At 40.6% G+C, this 23858-nt stretch overlaps 1 protein-coding gene across 3 annotated transcripts in view; it reads right to left on the minus strand.

Annotated features, from left to right (window-relative positions):
- The window catches only part of OPLAH (5-oxoprolinase, ATP-hydrolysing), a 291557-nt gene that overhangs the window by 138374 nt on the left and 129325 nt on the right, over window positions 1-23858 (minus strand). For all 3 annotated transcript variants that reach the window (XM_053715452.1, XM_053715451.1, XM_053715453.1), the window contains exons 9-10: window positions 21183-21250; window positions 3504-3769 (exon numbers count right to left, since the gene is read on the minus strand). In XM_053715452.1, the coding sequence (XP_053571427.1) occupies window positions 3504-3769; window positions 21183-21250 (334 nt within the window). The remainder of the gene's footprint in view (window positions 1-3503; window positions 3770-21182; window positions 21251-23858) is intronic.

Consider the following 23858-nt stretch of genomic DNA (forward strand, 5'->3'; position numbering starts at 1 on the left):
CAGGAACTGGAGAGAATCCCATTTAAAGCTTATTAATAATTATTATTTATCCCCTTTAAGATTAGCTAAATTTTATCCTACCTGCAACGGGGCTTGTCCCCGCTTCAATAAATCTAAAGCAGATACCTTACATATGTTTTGGTATTGTCCGAAAATTATGCAATTATGGCGTAAGTTGGAATATTGGTTTAATGTACATTACAAGACATCTATTACATTATCACTTAATGAGATAATCTGGTTGGATGTCCCCAGTAATAGGGGCTTCTACGTAAACACCTTAAACACTATTATTTTAACTGCTACTACAGTTAACTGCTACTACAGTCCCCGGACTATCTCAAATCCAGAAGGAGATTCAAACCCAAATCATATATGAATCATTTCATTTAAAAAGCATATCAGAAAAGAGATTAAAAATCTTTCTAGTTGGTTGGTTACCTATTATTAAAACCTACTCTCTAGCTATACAAAAAGTTATTTTGACTCCATTTTTGTCTTCAAATTCTTTTATGGACCTTGTGGCTAGAGATCTTTTCCCACATGCATGGATAACTAATTATAGAGAAGTATGAAGTGAATGGAGGTGTAGAGAAATATATAGTTAGAATTGGAAAGAAGAAGATCAGTAGGTCACAAGAGACGATAGGATAAGAGGAAATGGGAAAATGATGAGAAGGGGCAGGGGAGGGAGGGGAGAGGGGAGGAGATAGGGAGGGGTTTTTTTTTCTTTTTTTTTCTTCTCTTTCCTTTTGTTTTCCCGATTTTGTTTGTGATTGTTGCTATGTATGTTGATAGTATGTGTGCAGATTAAATGGTATTCCGTTTAGTTGAATAAAAGTCCAACATTTCGTACAAATAGGCTATACGAGAGTATTTTCTTTTATTTTCTGCCTGCCAATTTATTTAAGGAAATGTAATCCTGGTTTTTTTTTTGTGTTGTGTTTCATATCGTTTTGCTTTCCTTAACACCTGACCCTGCATGGTACACAAAGGTGGAAATTTATTTCTGATTGTACTTCTTGTTGGACATATAAATAAATGATTTAAAAAAAAAAAACGATCTTGAAAGAGGCATAAAAAGTCCAGTGTGAGTATTTGAAGATGATACAAAATTAAATAAAATAATACAATCTGAACACAATGTTATTTCTTTCCAAAAGGACTTGGATAAATTGGAAAACTGGGCTGGAAAGTGGCAAATGAGTCTCAATCTAGATAAATGCAAACATGCATTTTGGCAGCAAACATAGATAAGCAACTTTAAAGTTTGCGGATATCATTAAATACTTGGGAGTTTTTATAGATATTATACTTAAAGTGAAAGTCAATCCTAGCCTTTTACAAAGATTGACTATTGAAACAAATAAAGGGGACTTTCACTCATGAAGTATAAGATACTTCATGCAGAAAGTGTCTTTATTTGTTTCAATTGATCACCGTTCTTAGCTGCTACAGCAGCCCACGGCTAAAACATTTTTGCTAAGAGGTGACGTTTTCACCTTTTAGCCAATAGCCATGCGGTAAATCCGGCTCCCATGAGCGCCAAGCCGGATTTACCGCCCGGCTATTGGCTAAGAGGTGAAAATGTCTCCTCTTAGCAAAAAATTTTTTAGCCGTGGGCTGCTGTAGCAGCAAAAAAAAGGCGATAGATTGAAACAAATAAAGGAGCTGTCTACATATTGTTTTAATAGTCAATCCTAGCTAGGATTGTCTTTCACTTTAACCATAAGATGTAGGAGCCTAATTATCATAGTGCATACGCTCTCAGCATTTATCATCGGCCACTAGCAGGGAGTGTCAATCAACCCGATCGTATTTGATCGGGTTGATTTCTGGCGATGTCTGTCCGTCGCCTTAGAGCAAGCGGACAGGTTATGGAACAGCGGCCTTTAGACCGCTGCTTCATAACTTCTGTTTCTGGCGAGCCTTCAGGAAACATATGGAGCTTGATAAATATGCTCCGTAATGTCAGTCTTTAGTAAAGATGTGCATTAGTTTTCAGACAAATGTACATTTGTCACGAACATCTGAATGAATGCACAACGAAAATGAAAGAAAATACTTATGAAAATCGTGAATATTCATTGGTTTACTTTATTTTTTAAGGGGTTAATACATTAGCACACTCTTCATGCTCTCCAGAGCACACTACATTCTGTAGCTAGAGGTGAACTTTTCACCTGTAGCTTTAAAACATTTACATTAGTTTTAACTAAAGCAAATGTAAATGTTTAACGAAAATTCATTATTTGTTTAGTTTTAAACTAGACGAATACCGAATAGTTAAGCCACTGAATATTACGGGAAACTAATTTCCCTGAATATTTTGAATGAAAATTTTGTCTGAAACTAATTTTATTGGCTGTGCTTCTCTACTCAGCAGTTGCAGAGTCCATACTGGCATGTTTAAAAAGGAAAATAATTTCACATGATGAATATTTCATTTTGACTTTTATAAATTAAAAGTAAGAACCCACCTTTAATATGCAGTGCAATTTTGTGCACCCGTTATTAAGGATATTATAGAATTGGAAAAAGTGCAGAGGAGGGTGAAAAAAAGGGAATAGAATATTTGTCTTATAAAGAAAGGTTGGTATGGTAGTAATTATTTACACTGGAAAGGAGGCATCTCAGAGGAGATATGATTACATTATACAGGGCCCATATAAGCTATTATAAAAAAAAACACTACTGTGATACCTAAATATCCAGCTCAAGGGGGCGCTACTGTGAAGGATGGCAAGGATAAAACAACTAGTAGGTAAAATATTCAATGCAATAATCCCAATGACGTGGTAATCAATACATACTACAATACTTGTCTCACTAAGTAAAATGAGAGGTGTCCCGGAAATAGATTTATCACCCAGCCAGTATTTTACAGACACAGATGGTAAAAGGGGCACACCTAACTGGAAACCTTTCAGACAGAACGAGGTGTTGACTAAGGACGTGGACATTATTTTTCAGGTAAATTTACAAAATACATAAAGACTCTATTAACTATCTTGTGTCGTGGTTGTGTCTCGTTATTTCAACACTGATTAGATTGTCTTGTTTTTATTTTTATTTCGCCTTGTTAAAGTTTCCTTTTGTGTGCCATTGATAAGGGAATTAAAAAAAAACAATACTACACTTCTATTTCTCTATTAGTTTAAATTAATAATTAAAAAAGAACAGAGCTCAACTTGTATTTCTGTATTAGTTTAAATTATTTAAAAAAATCAATATGTTTAAATATTGCCGTTTTAAATGGAGGATAGAAAATTAAGTACAGAAAGTGGCCCTCACTTACTCTTCTCTGCCCCTCCTCAGTATGAGGTTTGACCACTCTCATTCGCCTCTGTTGACTTGGCTTAGTCAATGCCATTAACTGTGTTCCTGTCACTTGGTCTCTTTCTGGCCCAGTCTCTCTAATAGTCTTGGCCCCTCTTATTCTCCACAAAAGACGAAATTGACAGACCTGTTCTTGCAATGTCCAAAACACTACACCCCTGTACCTGAGTTAGCGATCTGATTGGTCGACACATGGCTTCATTGGCTACTCTGATGAATCCCATTGCCACTTCCTCCACACTCAGAGGGGCCTTGCCCCCAGCTGTCCCAGACTGGAAGTTGTTAATTTTTACTGTCAGCTCTTGGAACTTGCGTAAAGTATCATCCTTAGAAAGAGGCTGGTCTTCCGTAGGACCGAATATCCGTGGGAAGTATTCTGGTAGTAGACGACTCAAGCACAAGTTGGCATCTGTCACAGTCAATGGCCCCCCTAGAATGTACAAGATGGTCCTAATTAGAACTAAAAGAAAAATCTTGGAAATAGTAAAAAAAAAAGACTGGTCAGTCAGCCTGTACCTTCCAGACAGCACAAAGTCCCCATCAAGTATCTCTGTCACCTGCACTATGACCCATCTGATCTCTGCCTCTCAGCCCTTCCTAATGCCAGAGTCTTCCTGGTATACTCAGGATGCGTATTTTATTATTTTTTTTATTTACTTTTACCTAATGGAGTTATTTCTAATGTAAACAATTTATAAAGATTAAGGGAGAGAGTAGGTGCTAAAAAAATGACTAATTTATTGAGAGAAACCTTGTAACTCTTTATCAAACACCTGGGTATCAAAATACTATTACGGTCAGTCATGGGTACACTGTCACATATAAAGCTATACCCCAGTGTACTCTAGAGATAATGTGCATAGTAATGGTGTAGCTCAGTTGTGGTGTAACACAAAATGACATACACTACAGAATACTTAAAGGGACAGTTAAAACTAAACTTTCATGATTCTCCTTTCCTGATGTTAGATCATGCAATATTTCAATACTTGCAAGATATGCGGTAGATTGGCTTGTGTCACATGATTATCTGACCAACACTAGTATAGAAGAAAAGCTCATTTCCCCCTATTCTCTTAAGGCCATATTGCATTCTCCACATACACAACTTCCAGAGAATATTAAGACACTATCGAGCATATGCAATGTTATCTAAAGCTTGGCAGAGACTCTGTGCGACCCTGAATATTAATTTTCGAGTTTCTGTTTTTCTGCCTATTGGAGATAACCCGGAGTTTCTTCCTGGGATAGAGTAAGAGATATTTCATAGTAGGGCTCAGAAAGGCTTGATCACTATAATGCAAGCCATGGAGGGGACTTACAGAATGAGAACCTTTGACAGTATTTCCACAGAATATAATTTACCCAACCACAACTTTTATGCATATCTCCAATTGCGTCATTCCATTAGTAAGAAAGTACAATTGGGTCAGATAGAGGAACGTTTTGGGAAAATTGGTGATTATATTAATCTTTATTGCCAAGGGAACTTTTGGCAAAACATGGCCAATTATGTTTAGATAAGATCTCTCTATATTGGATAAGAATTTGAGGATATCAATATTGGCATGATTAAGCCTGGTATCAAATGGATACGTGAATCACATATAAAATTAATCAATAATGCATATATCCCTCCGTCCAGACTAGCTAAATGGTCACATGCTAGACATTTCAGTTGTCATAGATATAATTTTACAACAGCCAATGTTCTCCATTGTTTTTGGTTGTGTAAAAAAATCATGCAGTTTTGTCAGAAAGTGAATTATTGGCTCAATAACATTTTTCATTATGGATTTATCATGGAACCAAAATAAAAACTTTTCCTCTACAAGACTGCGTATATTCCAAACTATAATCTAGTTAATACATCTATTATGATTGGCCGTAATTTGATTTTGAAAAATTGGAAGAATCGGACAGCCCCCTCTTTTGGATCGTTCATTATGGCAATAAAATCCCAAATAATTTTTGAACACTATAATATACCTATCTCACATAACAAACAAATATCACTTTTATTTAAGAAATGGATGAAAATTATCCAGTCTTATCCTCTGTCAACACAATATACACCAATATACACCATGTTTTCAGTATCATGATATTAAAAGGCCCAGGCTATGTCATACATTGATAGGGAGGGGGCGGGAGAGGAACTGGAGTTTTTTTTCTTTTTCTCTCTCTTTTTTATATTTTATTTAAGTGCACTAAAAAACACCAAGGGGTCGATCCGATATAAAGCGTCGCCCGCAAAAGCCGGCGACGCCAATATTTGCGCGGATTTGGTATCACATATAATACGGCGTAACCTAGAAGTTACGCGCGTATATTTCTGCCGTCGCCCGCAGTTTTTTGGGCCATAGGCAGGTATACCAAACCCGCGCAGTTTGGTATCCAATATGCAGCGTAAGGACTTACGTGGCGAAAATGGAGAAAACTTACTCCATTTTCACCTCGCCACAAAAAGCAGCCGTAAGAAGCCTTACGCTGACTATTGGAGCCCCGTAACTCCCTAAACTAACTAGAAAATAAACCTAACACCTAACGCATGCGCAATGTCTATCTCCCTGTCAACCGCGATCTGCTAAAATAAACCTAACACCTAACGCATGCGCAATGTCTATCTACCTGTCAACCGCGACCCCCCCCCCCCGAAATCCCTAATAAAGTTATTACCCCCTAAACCGCCGCTCCCGGACCCCGCCGCCATCTACATAAACTAACCCCCTACTGTGAGCCTCTAAAACCGCTGCCATCTACCTTATCTATCCCCTAATCTGACCCCTTACACCGCCGCCACCTATATAAAAATTATTAACCCCTAATGTAAGCCCCTTACACCGCCGCCATCTCTATTAAAATGATTAACCCCTAATTTAATCTACCTACCCCGCCGCCAGCTATATTATCTATATTAACCCTAAGTATATTATAGTTAATATAGGTATTACATTATATATATTAACTATATTAACCCTAATTATATTAGGGTTAATATAGTTACTATAGTATTTATATTAACTATATTAACTCTATCTAACCCTAACTAAATTTATATTAAATTAATCTAATTCATTTATAAACTAAAATATTCCTATTTAAATCTAAATACTTACCTATAAAATAAACCATAAGATAGCTACAATATAATTAATAATTACATTGTAGCTATGTTAGGGTTAATATTTATTTTACAGGTAAATTGTTAATTATTTTAACTAGGTATAATAGATATTAAATAGTTATTAACTATTTAATATCTACCTAGTTAAAATAATTACCCAATTACCTGTAAAATAAATCCTAACCTAAGTTACAAATACACCTACACTATCAATAAATTTAATAAACTACTAACATCTATCTAAAAATACAATTAAATTAACTAAACTAAATTACAAAAAAAAACAAACACTAAATTACAAAAAATAAAAAAAGATTACAAGATATTTAAGCTAATTACACCTATTCTAAGCCCCCTAATAAAAAAATAAACCCCCAAAATAAAAAAATTCCCTGCCCTATTCTAAATTCAACAAATTTCAAAGCTCTTTACCTTACCAGCCCTTAAAAGGGCCTTTTGTGGGGCATGCCCCAAAGAATTCAGCTCTTTTGCATACAAGAAATACAATACCCCCCCCCCCCCATTACAACCCACCACCCACATACCCCTATTCTAAACCCACCCAAACCCCCCTTAAAAAAGCCTAACACTACCCCCCTGAAGATCTCCCTACCTTGTCTTCACCACACCGGGCCGAACTCCTGATCCGATCCGGGCGATGTCTTCCTCCAAGCGGCAAAGAAGAATTCTTCCTCCGGCGACGTCTTCCTCCAAGCGGCAGCAAAGTCTTCATTCTTCCGGCGGCATCTTCAATCTTCTTTCTTCGCTCCGCCGCCGCGGAGCATCCATCCCGGCCGACTGCTGAACTTGGAATGATGTACCTTTAAATGACGTCATCCAAGATGGCGTCCGCCGAATTCCGATTGGCTGATAGGATTCTATCAGCCAATCGGAATTAAGTTAAAAAAATCTGATTGGCTGATTGAATCAGCCAATCAGATTCAAGTTCAATCCGATTGGCTGATCCAATCAGCCAATCAGATTGAGCTCGCATTCTATTGGCTGATCGGAACAGTCAATAGAATGCGAGCTCAATCTGATTGGCTGATTGGATCAGCCAATCGGATTGAACTTGAATCTGATTGGCTGATTCAATCAGCCAATCAGATTTTTTTAACTTAATTCCGATTGGCTGATAGAATCCTATCAGCCAATCGGAATTCGGCGGACGCCATCTTGGATGACGTCATTTAAAGGTACATCATTCCAAGTTCAGCAGTCGGCCGGGATGGATGCTCCGCGGCGGCGGAGCGAAGAAAGAAGATTGAAGATGCCGCCGGAAGAATGAAGACTTTGCTGCCGCTTGGAGGAAGACGTCGCCGGAGGAAGAATTCTTCTTTGCCGCTTGGAGGAAGACATCGCCGGAGGAAGAATTCTTCTTTGCCGCTTGGAGGAAGACATCGCCCGGATCGGATCAGGAGTTCGGCCCGGTGTGGTGAAGACAAGGTAGGGAGATCTTCAGGGGGGTAGTGTTAGGCTTTTTTAAGGGGGGTTTGGGTGGGTTTAGAATAGGGGTATGTGGGTGGTGGGTTGTAATGGGGGGGGTATTGTATTTCTTGTATGCAAAAGAGCTGAATTCTTTGGGGCATGCCCCACAAAAGGCCCTTTTAAGGGCTGGTAAGGTAAAGAGCTTTGAAATTTGTTGAATTTAGAATAGGGCAGGGAATTTTTTTTATTTTGGGGGTTTATTATTTTATTAGGGGGCTTAGAATAGGTGTAATTAGCTTAAATATCTTGTAATCTTTTTTTTTATTTTTTGTAATTTAGTGTTTGTTTTTTTTTGTAATTTAGTTTACTAACATCTATCTAAAAATACAATTAAATTAACTAGTTTATTAAATTTATTGATAGTGTAGGTGTATTTGTAACTTAGGTTAGGATTTATTTTACAGGTAATTGGGTAATTATTTTAACTAGGTAGATATTAAATAGTTAATAACTATTTAATATCTATTATACCTAGTTAAAATAATTAACAATTTACCTGTAAAATAAATATTAACCCTAACATAGCTACAATGTAATTATTAATTATATTGTAGCTATCTTATGGTTTATTTTATAGGTAAGTATTTAGATTTAAATAGGAATATTTTAGTTTATAAATGAATTAGATTAATTTAATATAAATTTAGTTAGGGTTAGATAGAGTTAATATAGTTAATATAAATACTATAGTAACTATATTAACTATATTAACCCTAATATAATTAGGGTTAATATAGTTAATATATATAATGTAATACCTATATTAACTATAATATACTTAGGGTTAATATAGATAATATAGCTGGCGGCAGGGTAGGTAGATTAAATTAGGGGTTAATCATTTTAATAGAGATGGCGGCGGTGTTAGGGGCTCACTTTAGGGGGTTATAGATATAATATAGCTGGCGGCGGGGTACGGGAGCGGCGGTTTAGGGGTTAATAACTTTATTAGGTTGCGGCGGGGTAAAGGAGCGGCGGTTTAGGGGTTAATAGCTTTTTTATTGTTAGGCTAGTGAGGGGGGATAGCGGATAGAGGGTTAGACAGTGCGGGCTATGTTAGGGAGGCGTGTTAGACAGTGCAGGCTATGTTAGGGAGGCGTGTTAGACAGTGCGGGCTATGTTAGGGAGGCGTGTTAGACAGTGCGGGCTATGTTAGGGAGGCGTGTTAGACAGTGCGGGTGTTTTAGACTTTAGTCAGGTTTTATAGGCGCCGGCAGATTCTAACGTGCCGCAAGTCACTGGCGACGCCAGAAATTTGTACTTACGCAGATTTCTGGACATCGCTGGTTTGTGAGACTTACGGCACTTTAGCATCTGACGGCGACCTATATGGGATGGCTCGAGTTGCGAGCTGAAACTGCGAGCGACGCCGGTTCCCTCGCTTGCGCCGCAAACTGCGATCGATATCGGATCGCGCCCCAAGATCCTAAAGGAATTTTTTTTAATGTTATCGGTTGAATTCCACAATTATTTTAGGCTGTCTGACTTGAATTATACATTGCATATTGTTACTACTAGTGATTGGTATAAGGTCGACATAATGTTTGTTTTTCTTTTCTGTTATGTAATTTGTTTTGTCTATTCTGACAATGGAATTGTATAGGATCTTGGAAAAAACTAATAATAATTAAAAAAAAAAAAAAATGTTCATGATTCAGATAGGGCATGCAATTTTAAACAGCTTACCAATTTACTTATATCATCAAATTTGCTTTGTTCTCTTGATATTCTTTGCTAAAAGCTAAACCTTGGTAGGCTCATACAGTATGCTAATGTCAAAACCCTTGAAGGATACCTCTTATATCAGTGCATTTTGACAGTTTTTCACAGCTAAACAGTGCTAGTTAATGTGTGTCATATAGATAAAATTGTAGAGTTATTTATGAGTCAGCACTGATTGGCTAAAATGTAGGTCTGTCAAAAGCACTGAAATAAGGGAGCATTCTGCAGAGGCTTAGATACAAAGTAACCACAGAGGTAAACTGTGTTGGTTATGCAACCAACGATGAGTCCACGGATTTCATCCTTACTTGTGGGATATTCACTTCCGTGTCAGCAGGAAGAGGCAAAGGGCACCACAGAAGATCTGTTATATAGCTGCTCCCTTCCCTCCCACTCCAGTCATTTGACCGAAGTTAGGAAGAGAAAGGAAAAGCCAAGGTGCAGAGGTGTCTGAAGTTTACAAAAATTAATAACCTGTCTCATAACCTGTCCAAAAAGAAACAAATTTATCAGGTAAGCATACATTTTCTTTTCTCTTGTAAGGTGTATCCAGTCCACGGGTTCATCCATTACTTGTGGGATATTCTCCTTCCCAACAGGAAGCTGCAAGAGGACACCCACAGCAGAGCTGTCTATATAGCTCCTCCCCTAACTGCCACCCCCAGTCATTCTCTTGCGGCTCTCGACAAGATAGGAAGTATCAAGAGATATGTGGTGACTTAGTGTAGTTTTACCTTCAATCAAAAGTTTGTTATTTTTAAACGGTACCGGCGTTGTACTGTTTTACTCTCAGGCAGAAATTAGAAGAAGAATCTGCCTGGAGGTTGATGATCTTAGCGGTTTGTAACTAAGGTCCATTGCTGTTCTCACGCATAACTGAAGAGTATGGGAAAGACTTCAGTTAGGGGAACGGTTTGCAGATTACCTGCTTTGAGGTATGTTCAGTATATTTATTTCTAGAGAGATGATAAGATCTAGAAAATGCTGACAGAGCCTTGTATAATTGAAGTAAGCCTGATGCAGTGATTTAACAACGACTGGGATCATGCTTACAAAAAAGGGTAATATTCATGTTAATACTCATATTACTTAGTGACAAAACGTTTACATGTTATATAGAAAGAACGTTTTTTCTCTGAGGGTGATAAATCATTTTTTGGGGCCTAGTTTCCACATGGCTAGTCAGATACTCCTAGGAGTATTTTCTTAAGGCTCTCTGACATCGAGTGCATGGTGGGAGGGGCCTATTTTTGCGCTCTAGATGCGCAATTCATATTCAGACTGAGACATCCAGCTTCCCTAAAGGAGTCCTCTGGCATAGGACCACTATAGAGGGCTTATTTCTTTCCTAAATCGTATTTGAGGGCAGGTAGGAGCCACAGCAGAGCTGTGGCAAGGTGTTTAACTGTTTATTAACGTTTTTTAACGTTTTTCAAATCCGGTTTGGGGCCTTAAGGGTTAATCATCCATTTGCAAGTGGGTGCAATGCTGCTTTAATCCCTTATACACACTGTAAAAATTTCGAAGAGTTTACTACTTTTTAACACTGTTTTGCAGTGTATGTGATAGTTTTTTTCTCTTAAAGGCACAGTACCGTTTTTATTTAATTGCTGTTTCACATTTATTAAAGTGTTTTCCAAGCTTGCTGGTCTCATTACTAGTCTGTTAAACATGTCTGACATAGAGGAAACGCCTTGTTCAATATGTTTAGAAGCCATTGTGGAACCCCCTCTTAGAATGTGTACCAAATGTACTGAAATTTCTATAACTTATAAAGACCATATTATGACATTTAAAGATCTATCACCAGAGGTTTCTCAGACTGACAAAAGGGAGGTTATGCCATCTAGCTCTCCCCACGTGTCAGAACCTATAACTCCCGCTCAAGTGACGCCAAGTACATCTAGCGCGTCCAATGCGTTTACCTTACAAGACATGGCGGCAGTTATGACTAATACCCTCACAGAGGTATTGTCCAAACTGCCAGGGTTACAAGGAAAGCGAGACAGCTCTGGGGCTAGAACAAATACAGAGCTTTCTGACGCTTTAGTAGCTATGTCCGATATACCATCACAATGCTCCGAAGCCGTGGCAAGGGATTTGCTATCTGAGGGTGAGATTTCATATTCAGGGAAGACGTTACTTCAGTCCGATTCTGAAATGACAGCCTTTAAATTTAAGCTTGAACACCTCCGCTTATTGCTCAGGGAGGTTTTAGCGACTCTGGATGACTGTGACCCCATTGTAGTTCCAGAGAAATTGTGTAAAATGGACAAATACTTTGCAGTGCCCGTTTACACTGATGTTTTTCCAGTCCCTAAGAGGTTTTCAGAAATTATTACTAAGGAATGGGATAGACCAGGTGTGCCGTTCTCTCCCCCTCCTGCTTTTAAAAAGATGTTTCCCATAGATGCCGCCATACGGGACTCGTGGCAGACGGTCCCTAAGGTGGAGGGAGCAGTCTCTACCCTAGCTAAGCGTACAACTATCCCCGTCGTGGACCGTTGTGCTTTCCTAGATCCTATGGATAAAAAATTGGAGGGTCTCCTTAAGAAATTTTTTATCCATCAAGGTTTTATTCTCCAGCCTCTTGCATGCATTGCCCCAGTTACTGCTGCAGCGTCTTTTTGGTTCGAGTCTCTTGAGGAGTCTCTACAGGTGGAGACCCCGTTAGATGATATTTTAGACAGGATTAAAGCTCTCAAGTTAGCTAATTCCTTTATTTCTGACAGCGTTTTTCATCTAACCAAACTAACGGCTAAGAATTCAGGTTTTGCCATTCTGGCGCGCAGGGTGCTATGGCTTAAGTCCTGGTCAGCAGACGTTACTTCAAAGTCTAAGCTTCTTAACATCCCCTTCAAAGGACAGACCCTATTCGGGCCGGGCCTGAAGGAGATCATTTCTGATATTACTGGAGGAAAAGGTCATGCCCTTCCTCAGGATAGGTCCAATAAATTAAGGACCAAACAGAATAATTTTCGTTCATTTCGAAACTTCAAGAGTGGCGCAGCTTCAGCTTCCTCTAATGCAAAACAAGAGGGAAATTTCGCCCAGTCCAAACCAGTCTGGAGACCGAACCAGGCTTGGAACAAGGGGAAGCAGGCCAAAAAACCTGCTGCCGCCTCTAAGACAGCATGAAGGAGTAGCCCCCGATCCGGGACGGGATCTAGTAGGGGGCAGACTTTCTCTCTTCGCCCAGGCTTGGGCAAGAGACGCCCAGGATCCCTGGGCATTAGAGATTGTTTCCCAGGGATATCTTCTGGACTTCAAAGCTTCATCTCCAAAGGGGAGATTTCATCTCTCACAATTATCTGTAAACCAGATAAAGAGAGAGGCATTCTTACGTTGTGTTCAAGACCTACTGGTTATGGGAGTGATCCACCCAGTTCCAAGGGAGGAACAGGGGCAGGGCTTCTATTCAAATCTGTTTATAGTTCCCAAAAAAGAGGGAACTTTCAGACCAATCTTGGATCTCAAGATCCTAAACAAATTTCTCAGAGTCCCATCCTTCAAGATGGAGACTATCCGAACCATCCTCCCTATGATCCAGGAGGGTCAATTTATGACTACCATGGACTTAAAGGATGCTTATCTCCACATTCCGATTCACAGAGATCATCATCAGTTCCTCAGGTTCGCCTTCCTAGACAGGCATTACCAGTTTGTGGCTCTTCCCTTCGGGCTAGCCACGTCACCAAGAATCTTTACGAAGGCTCTAGGGTCCCTACTGGCGGTTCTAAGGCCATGAGGCATAGCTGTGGCACCTTACCTAGATGACATTCTGATACAGGCGTCGACTTTTCAAATCGCCAAGTCCCATATGGACATTGTTCTGGCCTTTCTGAGGTCTCACGGGTGGAAAGTGAACGAAGAAAAGAGTTCTCTCTCCCCTCTCACAAGAGTTTCCTTCCTAGGAACACTGATAGATTCAGTAGAAATGAAAATTTTTCTGACAGAGGTCAGGTTATCAAAGCTTCTAACTTTCTGCCGTGCTCCTCATTCCACTTCTCGGCCGTCAGTGGCTCAGTGTATGGAAGTAATCGGCCTAATGGTAGCGGCAATGAACATAGTTCCGTTTGCCTGCCTACATCTCAGACCACTGCAACTTTGCATGCTCAATCAGTGGAATGGGAACTACACAGATTTGTCCCCTCTGCTAAATCTGGATCAAGAGACCAGGCATTCTCTTCTCTGGTGGTTATATCGGGTCCATCTGTCCAGGGGAATGAGTTTCCGCAGGCCAGAGTGGACTATAGTGACGACAGATGCCAACCTTCTGGGCTGGGGCGCAGTCTGGTACTCCCTGAAGGCTCAGGGTTCGTGGACTCGGGAGGAAGCCCTCCTTCCTATAAACATTCTGGAACTGAGAGCGATATTCAATGCTCTTCAGGCTTGGCCTCAACTAGCTGCGGTCAGGTTCATCAGATTTCAGTCGGACAATATCACGACTGTAGCCTATATCAACCATCAGGGGGGAACAAGAAGCCCCCTGGCAATGTTGGAGGTTTCAAAGATAATTCTATGGGCAGAGGTTCACTCTTGCCATCTCTCAGCTATCCATATCCCAGGAGTAGAGAACTGGGAGGAAGATTTTCTAAGTCGGCAGACTTTTCATCCGGGGGAGTGGGAGCTCCATCCGGAGGTATTTGCCCAGCTGATCCAACTATGGGGCAAACCAGAACTGGATCTGATGGCGTCTCATCAGAACGCCAAGCTTCCTTGTTACGGGTCCAGGTCAAGGGATCCCCAGGCAGCGCTGATAGATGCTCTAGCAGTGCCCTGGTCCTTCAGCCTGGCTTATGTGTTCCCACCATTTCCTCTCCTCCCTCGTCTGATTGCCAAGATCAAGCAGGATAGAGCTTCGGTGATTTTGATAGTACCTGCGTGGCCACGCAGGACTTGGTATGCAGATCTGGTGGACATGTCATCCTTTCCACCATGGACTCTACCGCTGAGGCAGGACCTTCTACTCCAAGGCCCATTCAAACATCCAAATCTAATTTCTCTACGGCTGACTGCTTGGAGATTGAACGCTTGATTTTATCAAAACATGGTTTCTCCGAGTCGGTCATTGATACCTTGATTCAGGCTCGAAAGCCTGTCACCAGGAAAATCTATCATAAGATATGGTGTAAATATCTTCATTGGTGTGAATCCAAGGGTTACTCATGGAGTAAGGTCAGGATTCCTAGGATATTATCCTTTCTCCAAGATGGATTGGAGAAGGGATTGTCAGCTAGTTCCTTAAAGGGACAGATTTCTGCTCTGTCTATTCTTCTGCAGAAGCGTCTGGCAGATGTTCCAGACGTTCAGGCGTTTTGTCAGGCTTTAGTTAGAATCAAGCCTGTGTTTAAACCTGTTGCTCCGCCATGGAGTTTAAATTTAGTTCTTAAAGTTCTTCAAGGGGTTCCGTTTGAACCTCTGCATTCCATAGATATCAAGCTTTTATCTTGGAAAGTTCTGTTTTTGGTAGCTATCTCTTCGGCTCGAAGAGTTTCAGAGTTATCTGCCTTACAGTGTGATTCCCCTTATCTGATCTTCATGCAGATAAGGTAGTTTTGCGTACCAAACCTGGGTTTCTTCCTAAGGTGGTATCTAATAAGAATATCAATCAGGAGATTGTTGTTCCGTCACTGTGTCCTAATCCTTCTTCAAAGAAGGAACATCCATTACACAATCTTGACGTGGTTCATGCTTTAAAGTTTTATTTACAAGCTACTAAGGATTTTCGTCAAACATCTGCATTGTTTGTTGTCTACTCTGGACAGAGGAGAGGCCAAAAGGCTTCGGCATCTTCTCTTTCTTTTTGGCTGAGAAGCATAATCCGTTTAGCTTATGAGACTGCTGGCCAGCAGCCTCCTGAAAGAATTACAGCTCATTCCACTAGAGCGGTAGCTTCCACATGGGCTTTTAAAAATGAGGCCTCTGTTGAACAGATTTGTAAGGCGGCGACTTGGTCTTCGCTTCATACTTTTTCTAAATTCTACAAATTTGATACTTTTGCTTCCTCGGAGGCTATTTTTGGGAGAAAGGTCTTGCAGGCAGTGGTGCCTTCCGTTTAAGTTCCTGCCTTGTCCCTCCCTTCATCCGTGTCCTAAAGCTTTCGTATTGGTATCCCACAAGTAATGGATGAACCCGTGGACAGGATACACCTTACAAGAGAAAACAAAATTTATGCTTACCTGATAAATTTCTTTCTCTTGTGGTGTATCCAGTCTACGGCCCGCCCTGTCACTTTAAGGCAGGTGTTTTTTATTTTTAAACTAAAGTCACCACTGCACCCTATAGTTTCTCCTTTTTTCTTGCTTCTCTTCGGTCGAATGACTGGGGGTGGCAGTTAGGGGAGGAGCTATATAGACATCTCTGCTGTGGGTGTCCTCTTGCAGCTTCCTGTTGGGAAGGAGAATATCCCACAAGTAATGGATGAACCCATGGACTGGATACACCACAAGAGAAAGAAATTTATCAGGTAAGCATAAATTTTGTTTTCTTTTTAAAGACACGATGAGTCCACAGATTTCATCCTTACTTGTGGGATACAATACCAAAGCTAGAGTACACGGATGATAAGGGAGGGACAAGACAGGAAACCAAAATGGAAGGTACCAATGCTTGAATAACCTTTCTCCCAAAAACAGCCTCAGCCAAAGCAAAGGTATCAAATTTGTAAAATTTAGAAAAAGTGTGAAGAGAGGACCAAGTTGCAGCCTTGCAAATCTGTTCAACAGAAGCATCATTTTTGAATGCCCATTAGGAAGCAACAGCCCTGGTGGAATGAGCCGTAACTCTTTCAGGAGGCTGCTGTCCAGCAGTCTCATATGCAAAACTGATGATACTCTTCAGCCAAAAAGAAAGAGAGGTAGCCGTAGCTTTCTGACCCTTACGTTTTTCGAGAAAAAAAATGACAAACAGAGAAGACGATTGACGAAAGTCCTTAGTCGCTTTTAAGTAAAATTTTAAAGCACGGACTACGTCCAAATTGTGCAGAAGACGGTCCTTCGGAGAAGAAGGATTAGGACACAAGGAAGGTACAACAATCTCCTGATTAATGTTCTTGTCTGAAATAACCTTAGGAAGAAAACCAAGTTTAGTATGTAAAACCACCTTATCCACATGAAAAATAAGGTAAGGTGAATTATACTGTAATGCCGGAAGCTCAGACACTCTTCGAGCAGAAGAAATGGCAACAAGAAATAAAACTTTCCAAGATAACAACTTAATATCTATGGAATGCATAGGCTCAAACGGAACCCCTTGAAGAACTTTAAGAACTAAATTCAAACTCCATGGAGGAGCAATTGGTTTAAACACAGGCCTGATTCTAATTCTGGGACATCTGCCAGACGCTTGTGTAACAAAATAGATAAGGCAGGGATCTGACCCTCTAGGGAACTCGCTGATAAACACTTCTCCAATCCTTCTTGGAGAAATGACAAAATCCTGGGAATCCTAAACTCTACTCCATGAGTAGCCCTTGGATTCACACCAATAAAGATATTTACTCCATATCTTATGGTAAATCTTCCTAGTTACAGGTTTACGCGCCTGAATTAAGGTATCTATGAACGAATCAGAGAAACCCCGCTTGTATAGGATTAAGCATTCAATCTCCAAGCAGTCAGCTTCAGAGAAAGTAGATTCGGGTGAAGGAAGGGTCCCTAAATGAGAAGGTCCTTCCTCAATGGAAGTTTCCAAGGTGGCAGGGATGACATGTCCACCAGATCGGCATACCAAAACCTCAGGAACTTGTGATGATCTCTGTGGATAGGAACATGAAGATATGCATCCTTTAGATCCACTGTCGTCATAAATTGACCCTCCTGGATCAATGGAAGAATGGTACGAATAGTTTCCATCTTGAATGATGGAACTCTGAGAAACTAGTTTAGACTCTTGAGATCTAAGATAGGTCTGAAGGTTCCCTCCTTTTTGGGAACTACAAACAGATTTGTATAAAAACCCTGCCCCTGTTCCTGTATCGGAATGGGACAAATTACTCCCATGGAAGGGAGGTCTCTTACACAATGTAAGAACGCCTCTCTTTTTTTCTGGTCTGCAGATAATCTTGAAAGAAGAAATCTTCCTTGGGCGGGGGGGGAGAATTTCTGAACTCCAGGTTGTATCCCTGAGACACTATTTCTATAGCCCAGGGATCCTAAACATCTTGCACCCAAGCCTGAATGAAGAAGGAAAGTCTGCCCCCTACCAGATCCGGTCCCGGATCGGAGGCAAACCCTTCATGCTGACTTGGAATCAGCAGCAGGTTTCTTGGATTGTTTACCCTTGTTCCAAGATTGGTTGGGTCTCCAAGTAGAATTAGATTGCGAATAGTTTCCTTCCTGTTTAGAGGAAGAAGAGAAGGAGTTTCCCTTGAAATTTCGAAAGGAACAAAAATTACTTTGTCGACCTTTCTGCTTGGTTCTTTTATCCTGAGGAAGGAGATGACCCTTGCCTCCCGTGATGTCAGAGATAATTTCCTTCAAGCCAGGTTCAAACAAGGTCTTTCCCTTGTAAGGAATTGCCAGGAGCTTAGATTTGGATGATACGTCCGCAGACCAAGGCTTCAACCATAAGGCTCTGCGGGCTAAAATGGAAAAACCTGAACTCTTAGCGTCCAATTTAGTCATTTGCAGAGAAGCATCTGTAAAAAAAGAATTGGCTAATTTCAGAGCTTTAATCTGATCCTGGATCTCTTCTAATGAAGTCTGAGTCTTAAGAGACTCCGCAAGAGCATCAAACCAATAAGCTGCCGCACTAGTGACCATGGCGATGCACACAGCCGGTTGCAATAGCAAACCCTGGTGAGCATAGATATTTTTAAGTAGACCCTCCAACTTCTTGTCCATAGGGTCTTTGAAAGCACAACTATCCTCAATAGGAATAGTAGTTTGTTTGGCCAAGGTGGAAATAGCCCCCTCCACCTTAGGAACCGTCTGCCAAGTTTCCCTGACAGCGTCAGCTATAGGGAACATCTTCTTGAAAATAGGAGAATGAGAGAAGGGAATACTTGGTCTCTCCCATTCCTTAGAAATAATCTCAGAAGTTCGCTTGGGAACTTGAAAAACATCTGAGTAAGAAGGAACTTCGAAGTATTTGTCCAACTTACTCGATTTCTCAGGAACAACCACTACCGTGGAGTCACAATCGTCCAAAGTCACGAAAACCTCCCTGAGTAACAGGCAGAGGTGTTCTAGTTTAAACCAGAAAGAGACAACTTCTGAATCAGTCAAAGGTAAGGAACTCCCTGAGTCTGAAATTTCACCTTCCGATAGAACCTCCATACCCTCCATCTCAGATCCCTGAGAGGGTACATCCAAGATTGCCACCATAGCATTAGAAACTTCATTGACCACAAAGTTGTCCTTCCTTTTACGTTTGCTTTGAAGTATAGGAAAGGCAGATAATGCATCAGAAAGTGTAGAAGACATAACCGCAGCTATGTATTTTAACGTAACTGCAGTAGAAGCTAAAGCAGAAGTACAGGGAACTGTTTGAGTGGGCATTAAAGGTTGGGACGCTTGGGGAGAAAGTTGCGGCATACTCTGCATCTCATCATTAGACTCCTGAGAAGCATCCGCCTTTGAAAGATTTTGAGTATGATTTTTTTTTTCTCTATAACTTAAAGTCCTCTCAACACATGAGGGACAAAAAGGAACAGGTGGTTCCGCATTGGCATCCAAACACATGGCGCAAGTGAAATTATGCACAGCGTCTGAGTCCATTTTTAAGAACAGACAATATCGTATAATTTAAAAAAAAAAAAAAATGTTACTGGCCCTTTAAATTTTAAAACAGAAATTTTTTACTGCATGTGAAAAAAAAGTGTTGCACAAATAAGCCCAATTTTAAAAGGAATACTTATAAATCCTTTAAATACTCAATGCAACTATTTTCCTGTGTAAAAAACGAGTCACCCTTATGACAAATTAACACGTTTTTGTTCCCCACAATCAGACACCTTTACGCCTCAGCAGCTCTGCTGAGGCGCCTACCTGCCGACCGGTCTCCCAGCAATGTCTCCCAGCAATGCTTCAGTGATGACAAGATCCCAGTTCAAAACCCTAACAACCGCTTGCTTTGTTTGAAAACCACGCGGTTCCAGGGCAATGCGTAGTGTCACCGGTCTCCCAGAATATCCTGCAAGCTTACAGCAGAGATGTAGCTTAAACCGGAAAACAAACTATAAGAAACTGCGCAGCGTCCTCTAAGGGAGTCTGAAGCGTGCAAAATGATAGACCCACCCATCGTGGGCGTTAGCGTGTACACAGCCCATACCGGCTTATTTTCAACAAATTAACCGATAAAGACCAGCTTTACTCCCAGCCCACAGTGCCTGTACAAAAAGCTGTCACCAAATAAAAAGTCCCTCCATACATAGAGAGCCTTCTGTCCAATTTGCCTTATTAAAAATAAAGGTATACATTTATAAGTGCAGTGTTCACTTTTCCTCTGAGTCCTTTGTTACTGTGCACCAGAATAAAAAAAGGTCTGCACTTACCTTAACGCTGTCCGACAGCAGGACAGCCCCAACAGGTTTTTAGAGGTCCTCTCCCTCCTATAGCCCTGTGGAAAATGATAAAGCCTGAGTTAGAAATTGCTTAGGCCATCAAGATAAGGGCAGCATAAATGTATGGGAGGCACAGTGAGAATTATGTCCCACAAGTTCCCATTGCTCTAAAGCCACCAATAGCCCTACTGAAGAGACTGATATGGAATACGGCTACACCCCAGAACAAAACAGCACAATCTTGCCCTACTTTAAAAATAATAAACTCTTGATTGAAGAATCTATACTAACACCTCACTTTACCTCTTCCTATCACTAACGTAGGCAAAGAGAATGACTGGAGTGGGAGGGAAGGGAGGAGCTATATAACAGCTCTGCTGTGGTGCTCTTTGCCTCTTCCTGCTGACCAGGAAGTGAATATCCCACAAGTAAGGATGAAATCCGTGGACTCATTGTGTCTTTAAAAAGAAACTGTAAAAATTCTTGAGTAGACTGTCCCTTTGACCTTGTGGAACACCTTATTAGATTTCCCACTGGTGCCAATTACTTGCAGAAGTTGTCCCATGCCCATGATATTCCATACTTTTATAAGAAAGGACTCAAATATTTATAAAAAAACACCTCCCTAAAATATCAGTGTTACTTGTACAAGCATGGAACGTTTTGAGGAACCTTTCCCCTTTCTCAACCTGTAGTCACCACAATCACATGACACATTTATACCCCAATTAGCCTGCATGTTCACTTTGTGGTAAACAGATGTGTAACTTGATGGTTTCACTCAGTAGACGCCTCACAAATTCCACACTATAATGTCTAGCCTCTGTACTCTTTGTAGTAGTGACAAGCTATTATGTCTACATGTCACTAGCTCCTTTGTCACAGCATAGTTACATGTGCTCATGCTCACATGTCCCTATATCCTATGTCATTTCTGGCCCATGAATCTGATGCTCACATGCAGTCATGTTGATATGCGCCTTTGTGCTGGATCATTACCTTTCCTGTAGCAGGCTGGGCCAGGATGGGCACCTGCAGACTCTGGTCCAACTACAAACAGACCTGACCTGCAACAGACAAAGCCAAATATAAGTGTTTCTAATGATGATTATTCCTACCCTGCCAAAGCGCCAAAGTCTGTTGTGCGCAAGCAATATGGGGTATTTTGTGGCTCTTTGCGCATATCGGAAGAAGTGTGCAATTGCATATTATGAGTTGAAAGTAATATGAGCACAATCTTTAAAGCCCAAGTTAGAATATTGTGATTGTGTTAATACGTGCGCTAACCCAACATGAAAATTGGATTATTTCACCTACCCATTTTCTTCACATAGCAGAATATGTTTTATTTATTCATAAATACATATTTCTAAAATATATATCTATACCTATACTGTATATACAGTACTGTAAATATATATATATATATATATATATATATATATATATAGATGATTATATATACAGGGAGTGCAGAATTATTAGGCAAATGAGTATTTTGACCACATCATCCTCTTTATGCATGTTGTCTTACCCCAAGCTGTATAGGCTCGAAAACCTACTACCAATTATGCATATTAGGTGATGTGCATCTCTGTAATGAGAAGGGGTGTGGTCTAATGACATCAACACCCTATATCAGGTGTGCATAATTATTACAACACATAGAAACACCCAGCACTCACCAGCTAGCTCACAGCTAAGATAAAATCACAACTGGAAAGGTTAGTCACCGCATCTGGCCAAATGGGAAAGCTCAGGCACCACGTCAAGGTCCTTTCCATCGCCTGAGTCCCTAACACAGCCACACCATCATGCGAGCTCACAAAGCCAAACAGACTGAGAACAAAGAAGGGGTGCACAGGTGGCTGTAATCACCCAGAGAAAATACAAAACATGGAAGGGAACTGCACTCCAAGACCGGACCAGGTACACATCATGTGACTCAGCAGCATCCAGCCCTGGGTGCTAAATAGCACTCCAAAAAAGCTGTGATGTCACCAGAGCCACAGGCAGTTAACCCCAGTCCGGAAAAGGTACAAATAAAAAGTAATACAACACATAGAAACACCCAGCACTCACCAGCTAGCTCACAGCTAAGATAAAATCACAACTGGAGTCACATGATGTGTACCTGGTCCGGTCTTGGAGTGCAGTTCCCTTCCATGTTGTGCATAATTATTAGGCAACTTCCTTTCCTTTGGCAAAATGGGTCAAAAGAAGGACTTGACAGGCTCAGAAAAGTAAAAAATAGTGAGATATCTTGCAGAGGGATGCAGCACTCTTAAAATTGCAAAGCTTCTGAAGCGTGATCATCGAACAATCAAGCGTTTCATTCAAAATAGTCAACAGGGTCGCAAGAAGCGTGTGGAAAAACCAAGGCGCAAAATAACTGCCCATGAACTGAGAAAAGTCAAGCGTGCAGCTGCCAAGATGCCACTTGCCACCAGTTTGGCCATATTTCAGAGCTGCAACATCACTGGAGTGCCCAAAAGCACAAGGTGTGCAATACTCAGAGACATGGCCAAGGTAAGAAAGGCTGAAAGACGACCACCACTGAACAAGACACACAAGCTGAAACGTCAAGACTGGGCCAAGAAATATCTCAAGACTAATTTTTCTAAGGTTTTATGGACTGATGAAATGAGAGTGAGTCTTGATGGGCCAGATGGATGGGCCCGTGGCTGGATTGGTAAAGGGCAGAGAGCTCCAGTCCGACTCAGACGCCAGCAAGGTGGAGGTGGAGTACTGGTTTGGGCTGGTATCATCAAAGATGAGCTTGTGGGGCCTTTTCGGGTTGAGGATGGAGTCAAGCTCAACTCCCAGTCCTACTGCCAGTTTCTGGAAGACACCTTCTTCAAGCAGTGGTACAGGAAGAAGTCTGCATCCTTCAAGAAAAACATGATTTTCATGCAGGACAATGCTCCATCACACGCGTCCAAGTACTCCACAGCGTGGCTGGCAAGAAAGGGTATAAAAGAAGAAAATCTAATGACATGGCCTCCTTGTTCACCTGATCTGAACCCCATTGAGAACCTGTGGTCCATCATCAAATGTGAGATTTACAAGGAGGGAAAACAGTACACTTCTCTGAACAGTGTCTGGGAGGCTGTGGTTGCTGCTGCACGCAATGTTGATGGTGAACAGATCAAAACACTGACAGAATCCATGGATGGCAGGCTTTTTAGTGTCCTTGCAAAGAAAGGTAGCTATATTGGTCACTGATTTGTTTTTGTTTTGTTTTTGAATGTCAGAAATGTATATTTGTGAATGTTGAGATGTTATATTGGTTTCACTGGTAAAAATAAATAATTGAAATGGGTATATATTTGTTTTTTGTTAAGTTGCCTAATAATTATGCACAGTAATAGTCACCTGCACACACAGATATCCCCCTAAAATAGCTATAACTAAAAACAAACTAAAAACTACTTCCAAAACTATTCAGCTTTGATATTAATGAGTTTTTTGGGTTCATTGAGAACATGGTGGTTCAATAATAAAATTAATCCTCAAAAATACAACTTGCCTAATAATTCTGCACTCCCTGTAGGTATAGATATATACAGATACATATAGGAATATATATTTATAAATACATATAACATTCTGCCATGTGCAGAACATAGGAATGTGAAATATTTACAGTTTATTCATCTGTTGACATTTGAAAGG

This window comes from Bombina bombina, chromosome 5 (genome assembly GCF_027579735.1).
Source record: "Bombina bombina isolate aBomBom1 chromosome 5, aBomBom1.pri, whole genome shotgun sequence".
Classification (NCBI taxonomy): domain Eukaryota; kingdom Metazoa; phylum Chordata; class Amphibia; order Anura; family Bombinatoridae; genus Bombina; species Bombina bombina.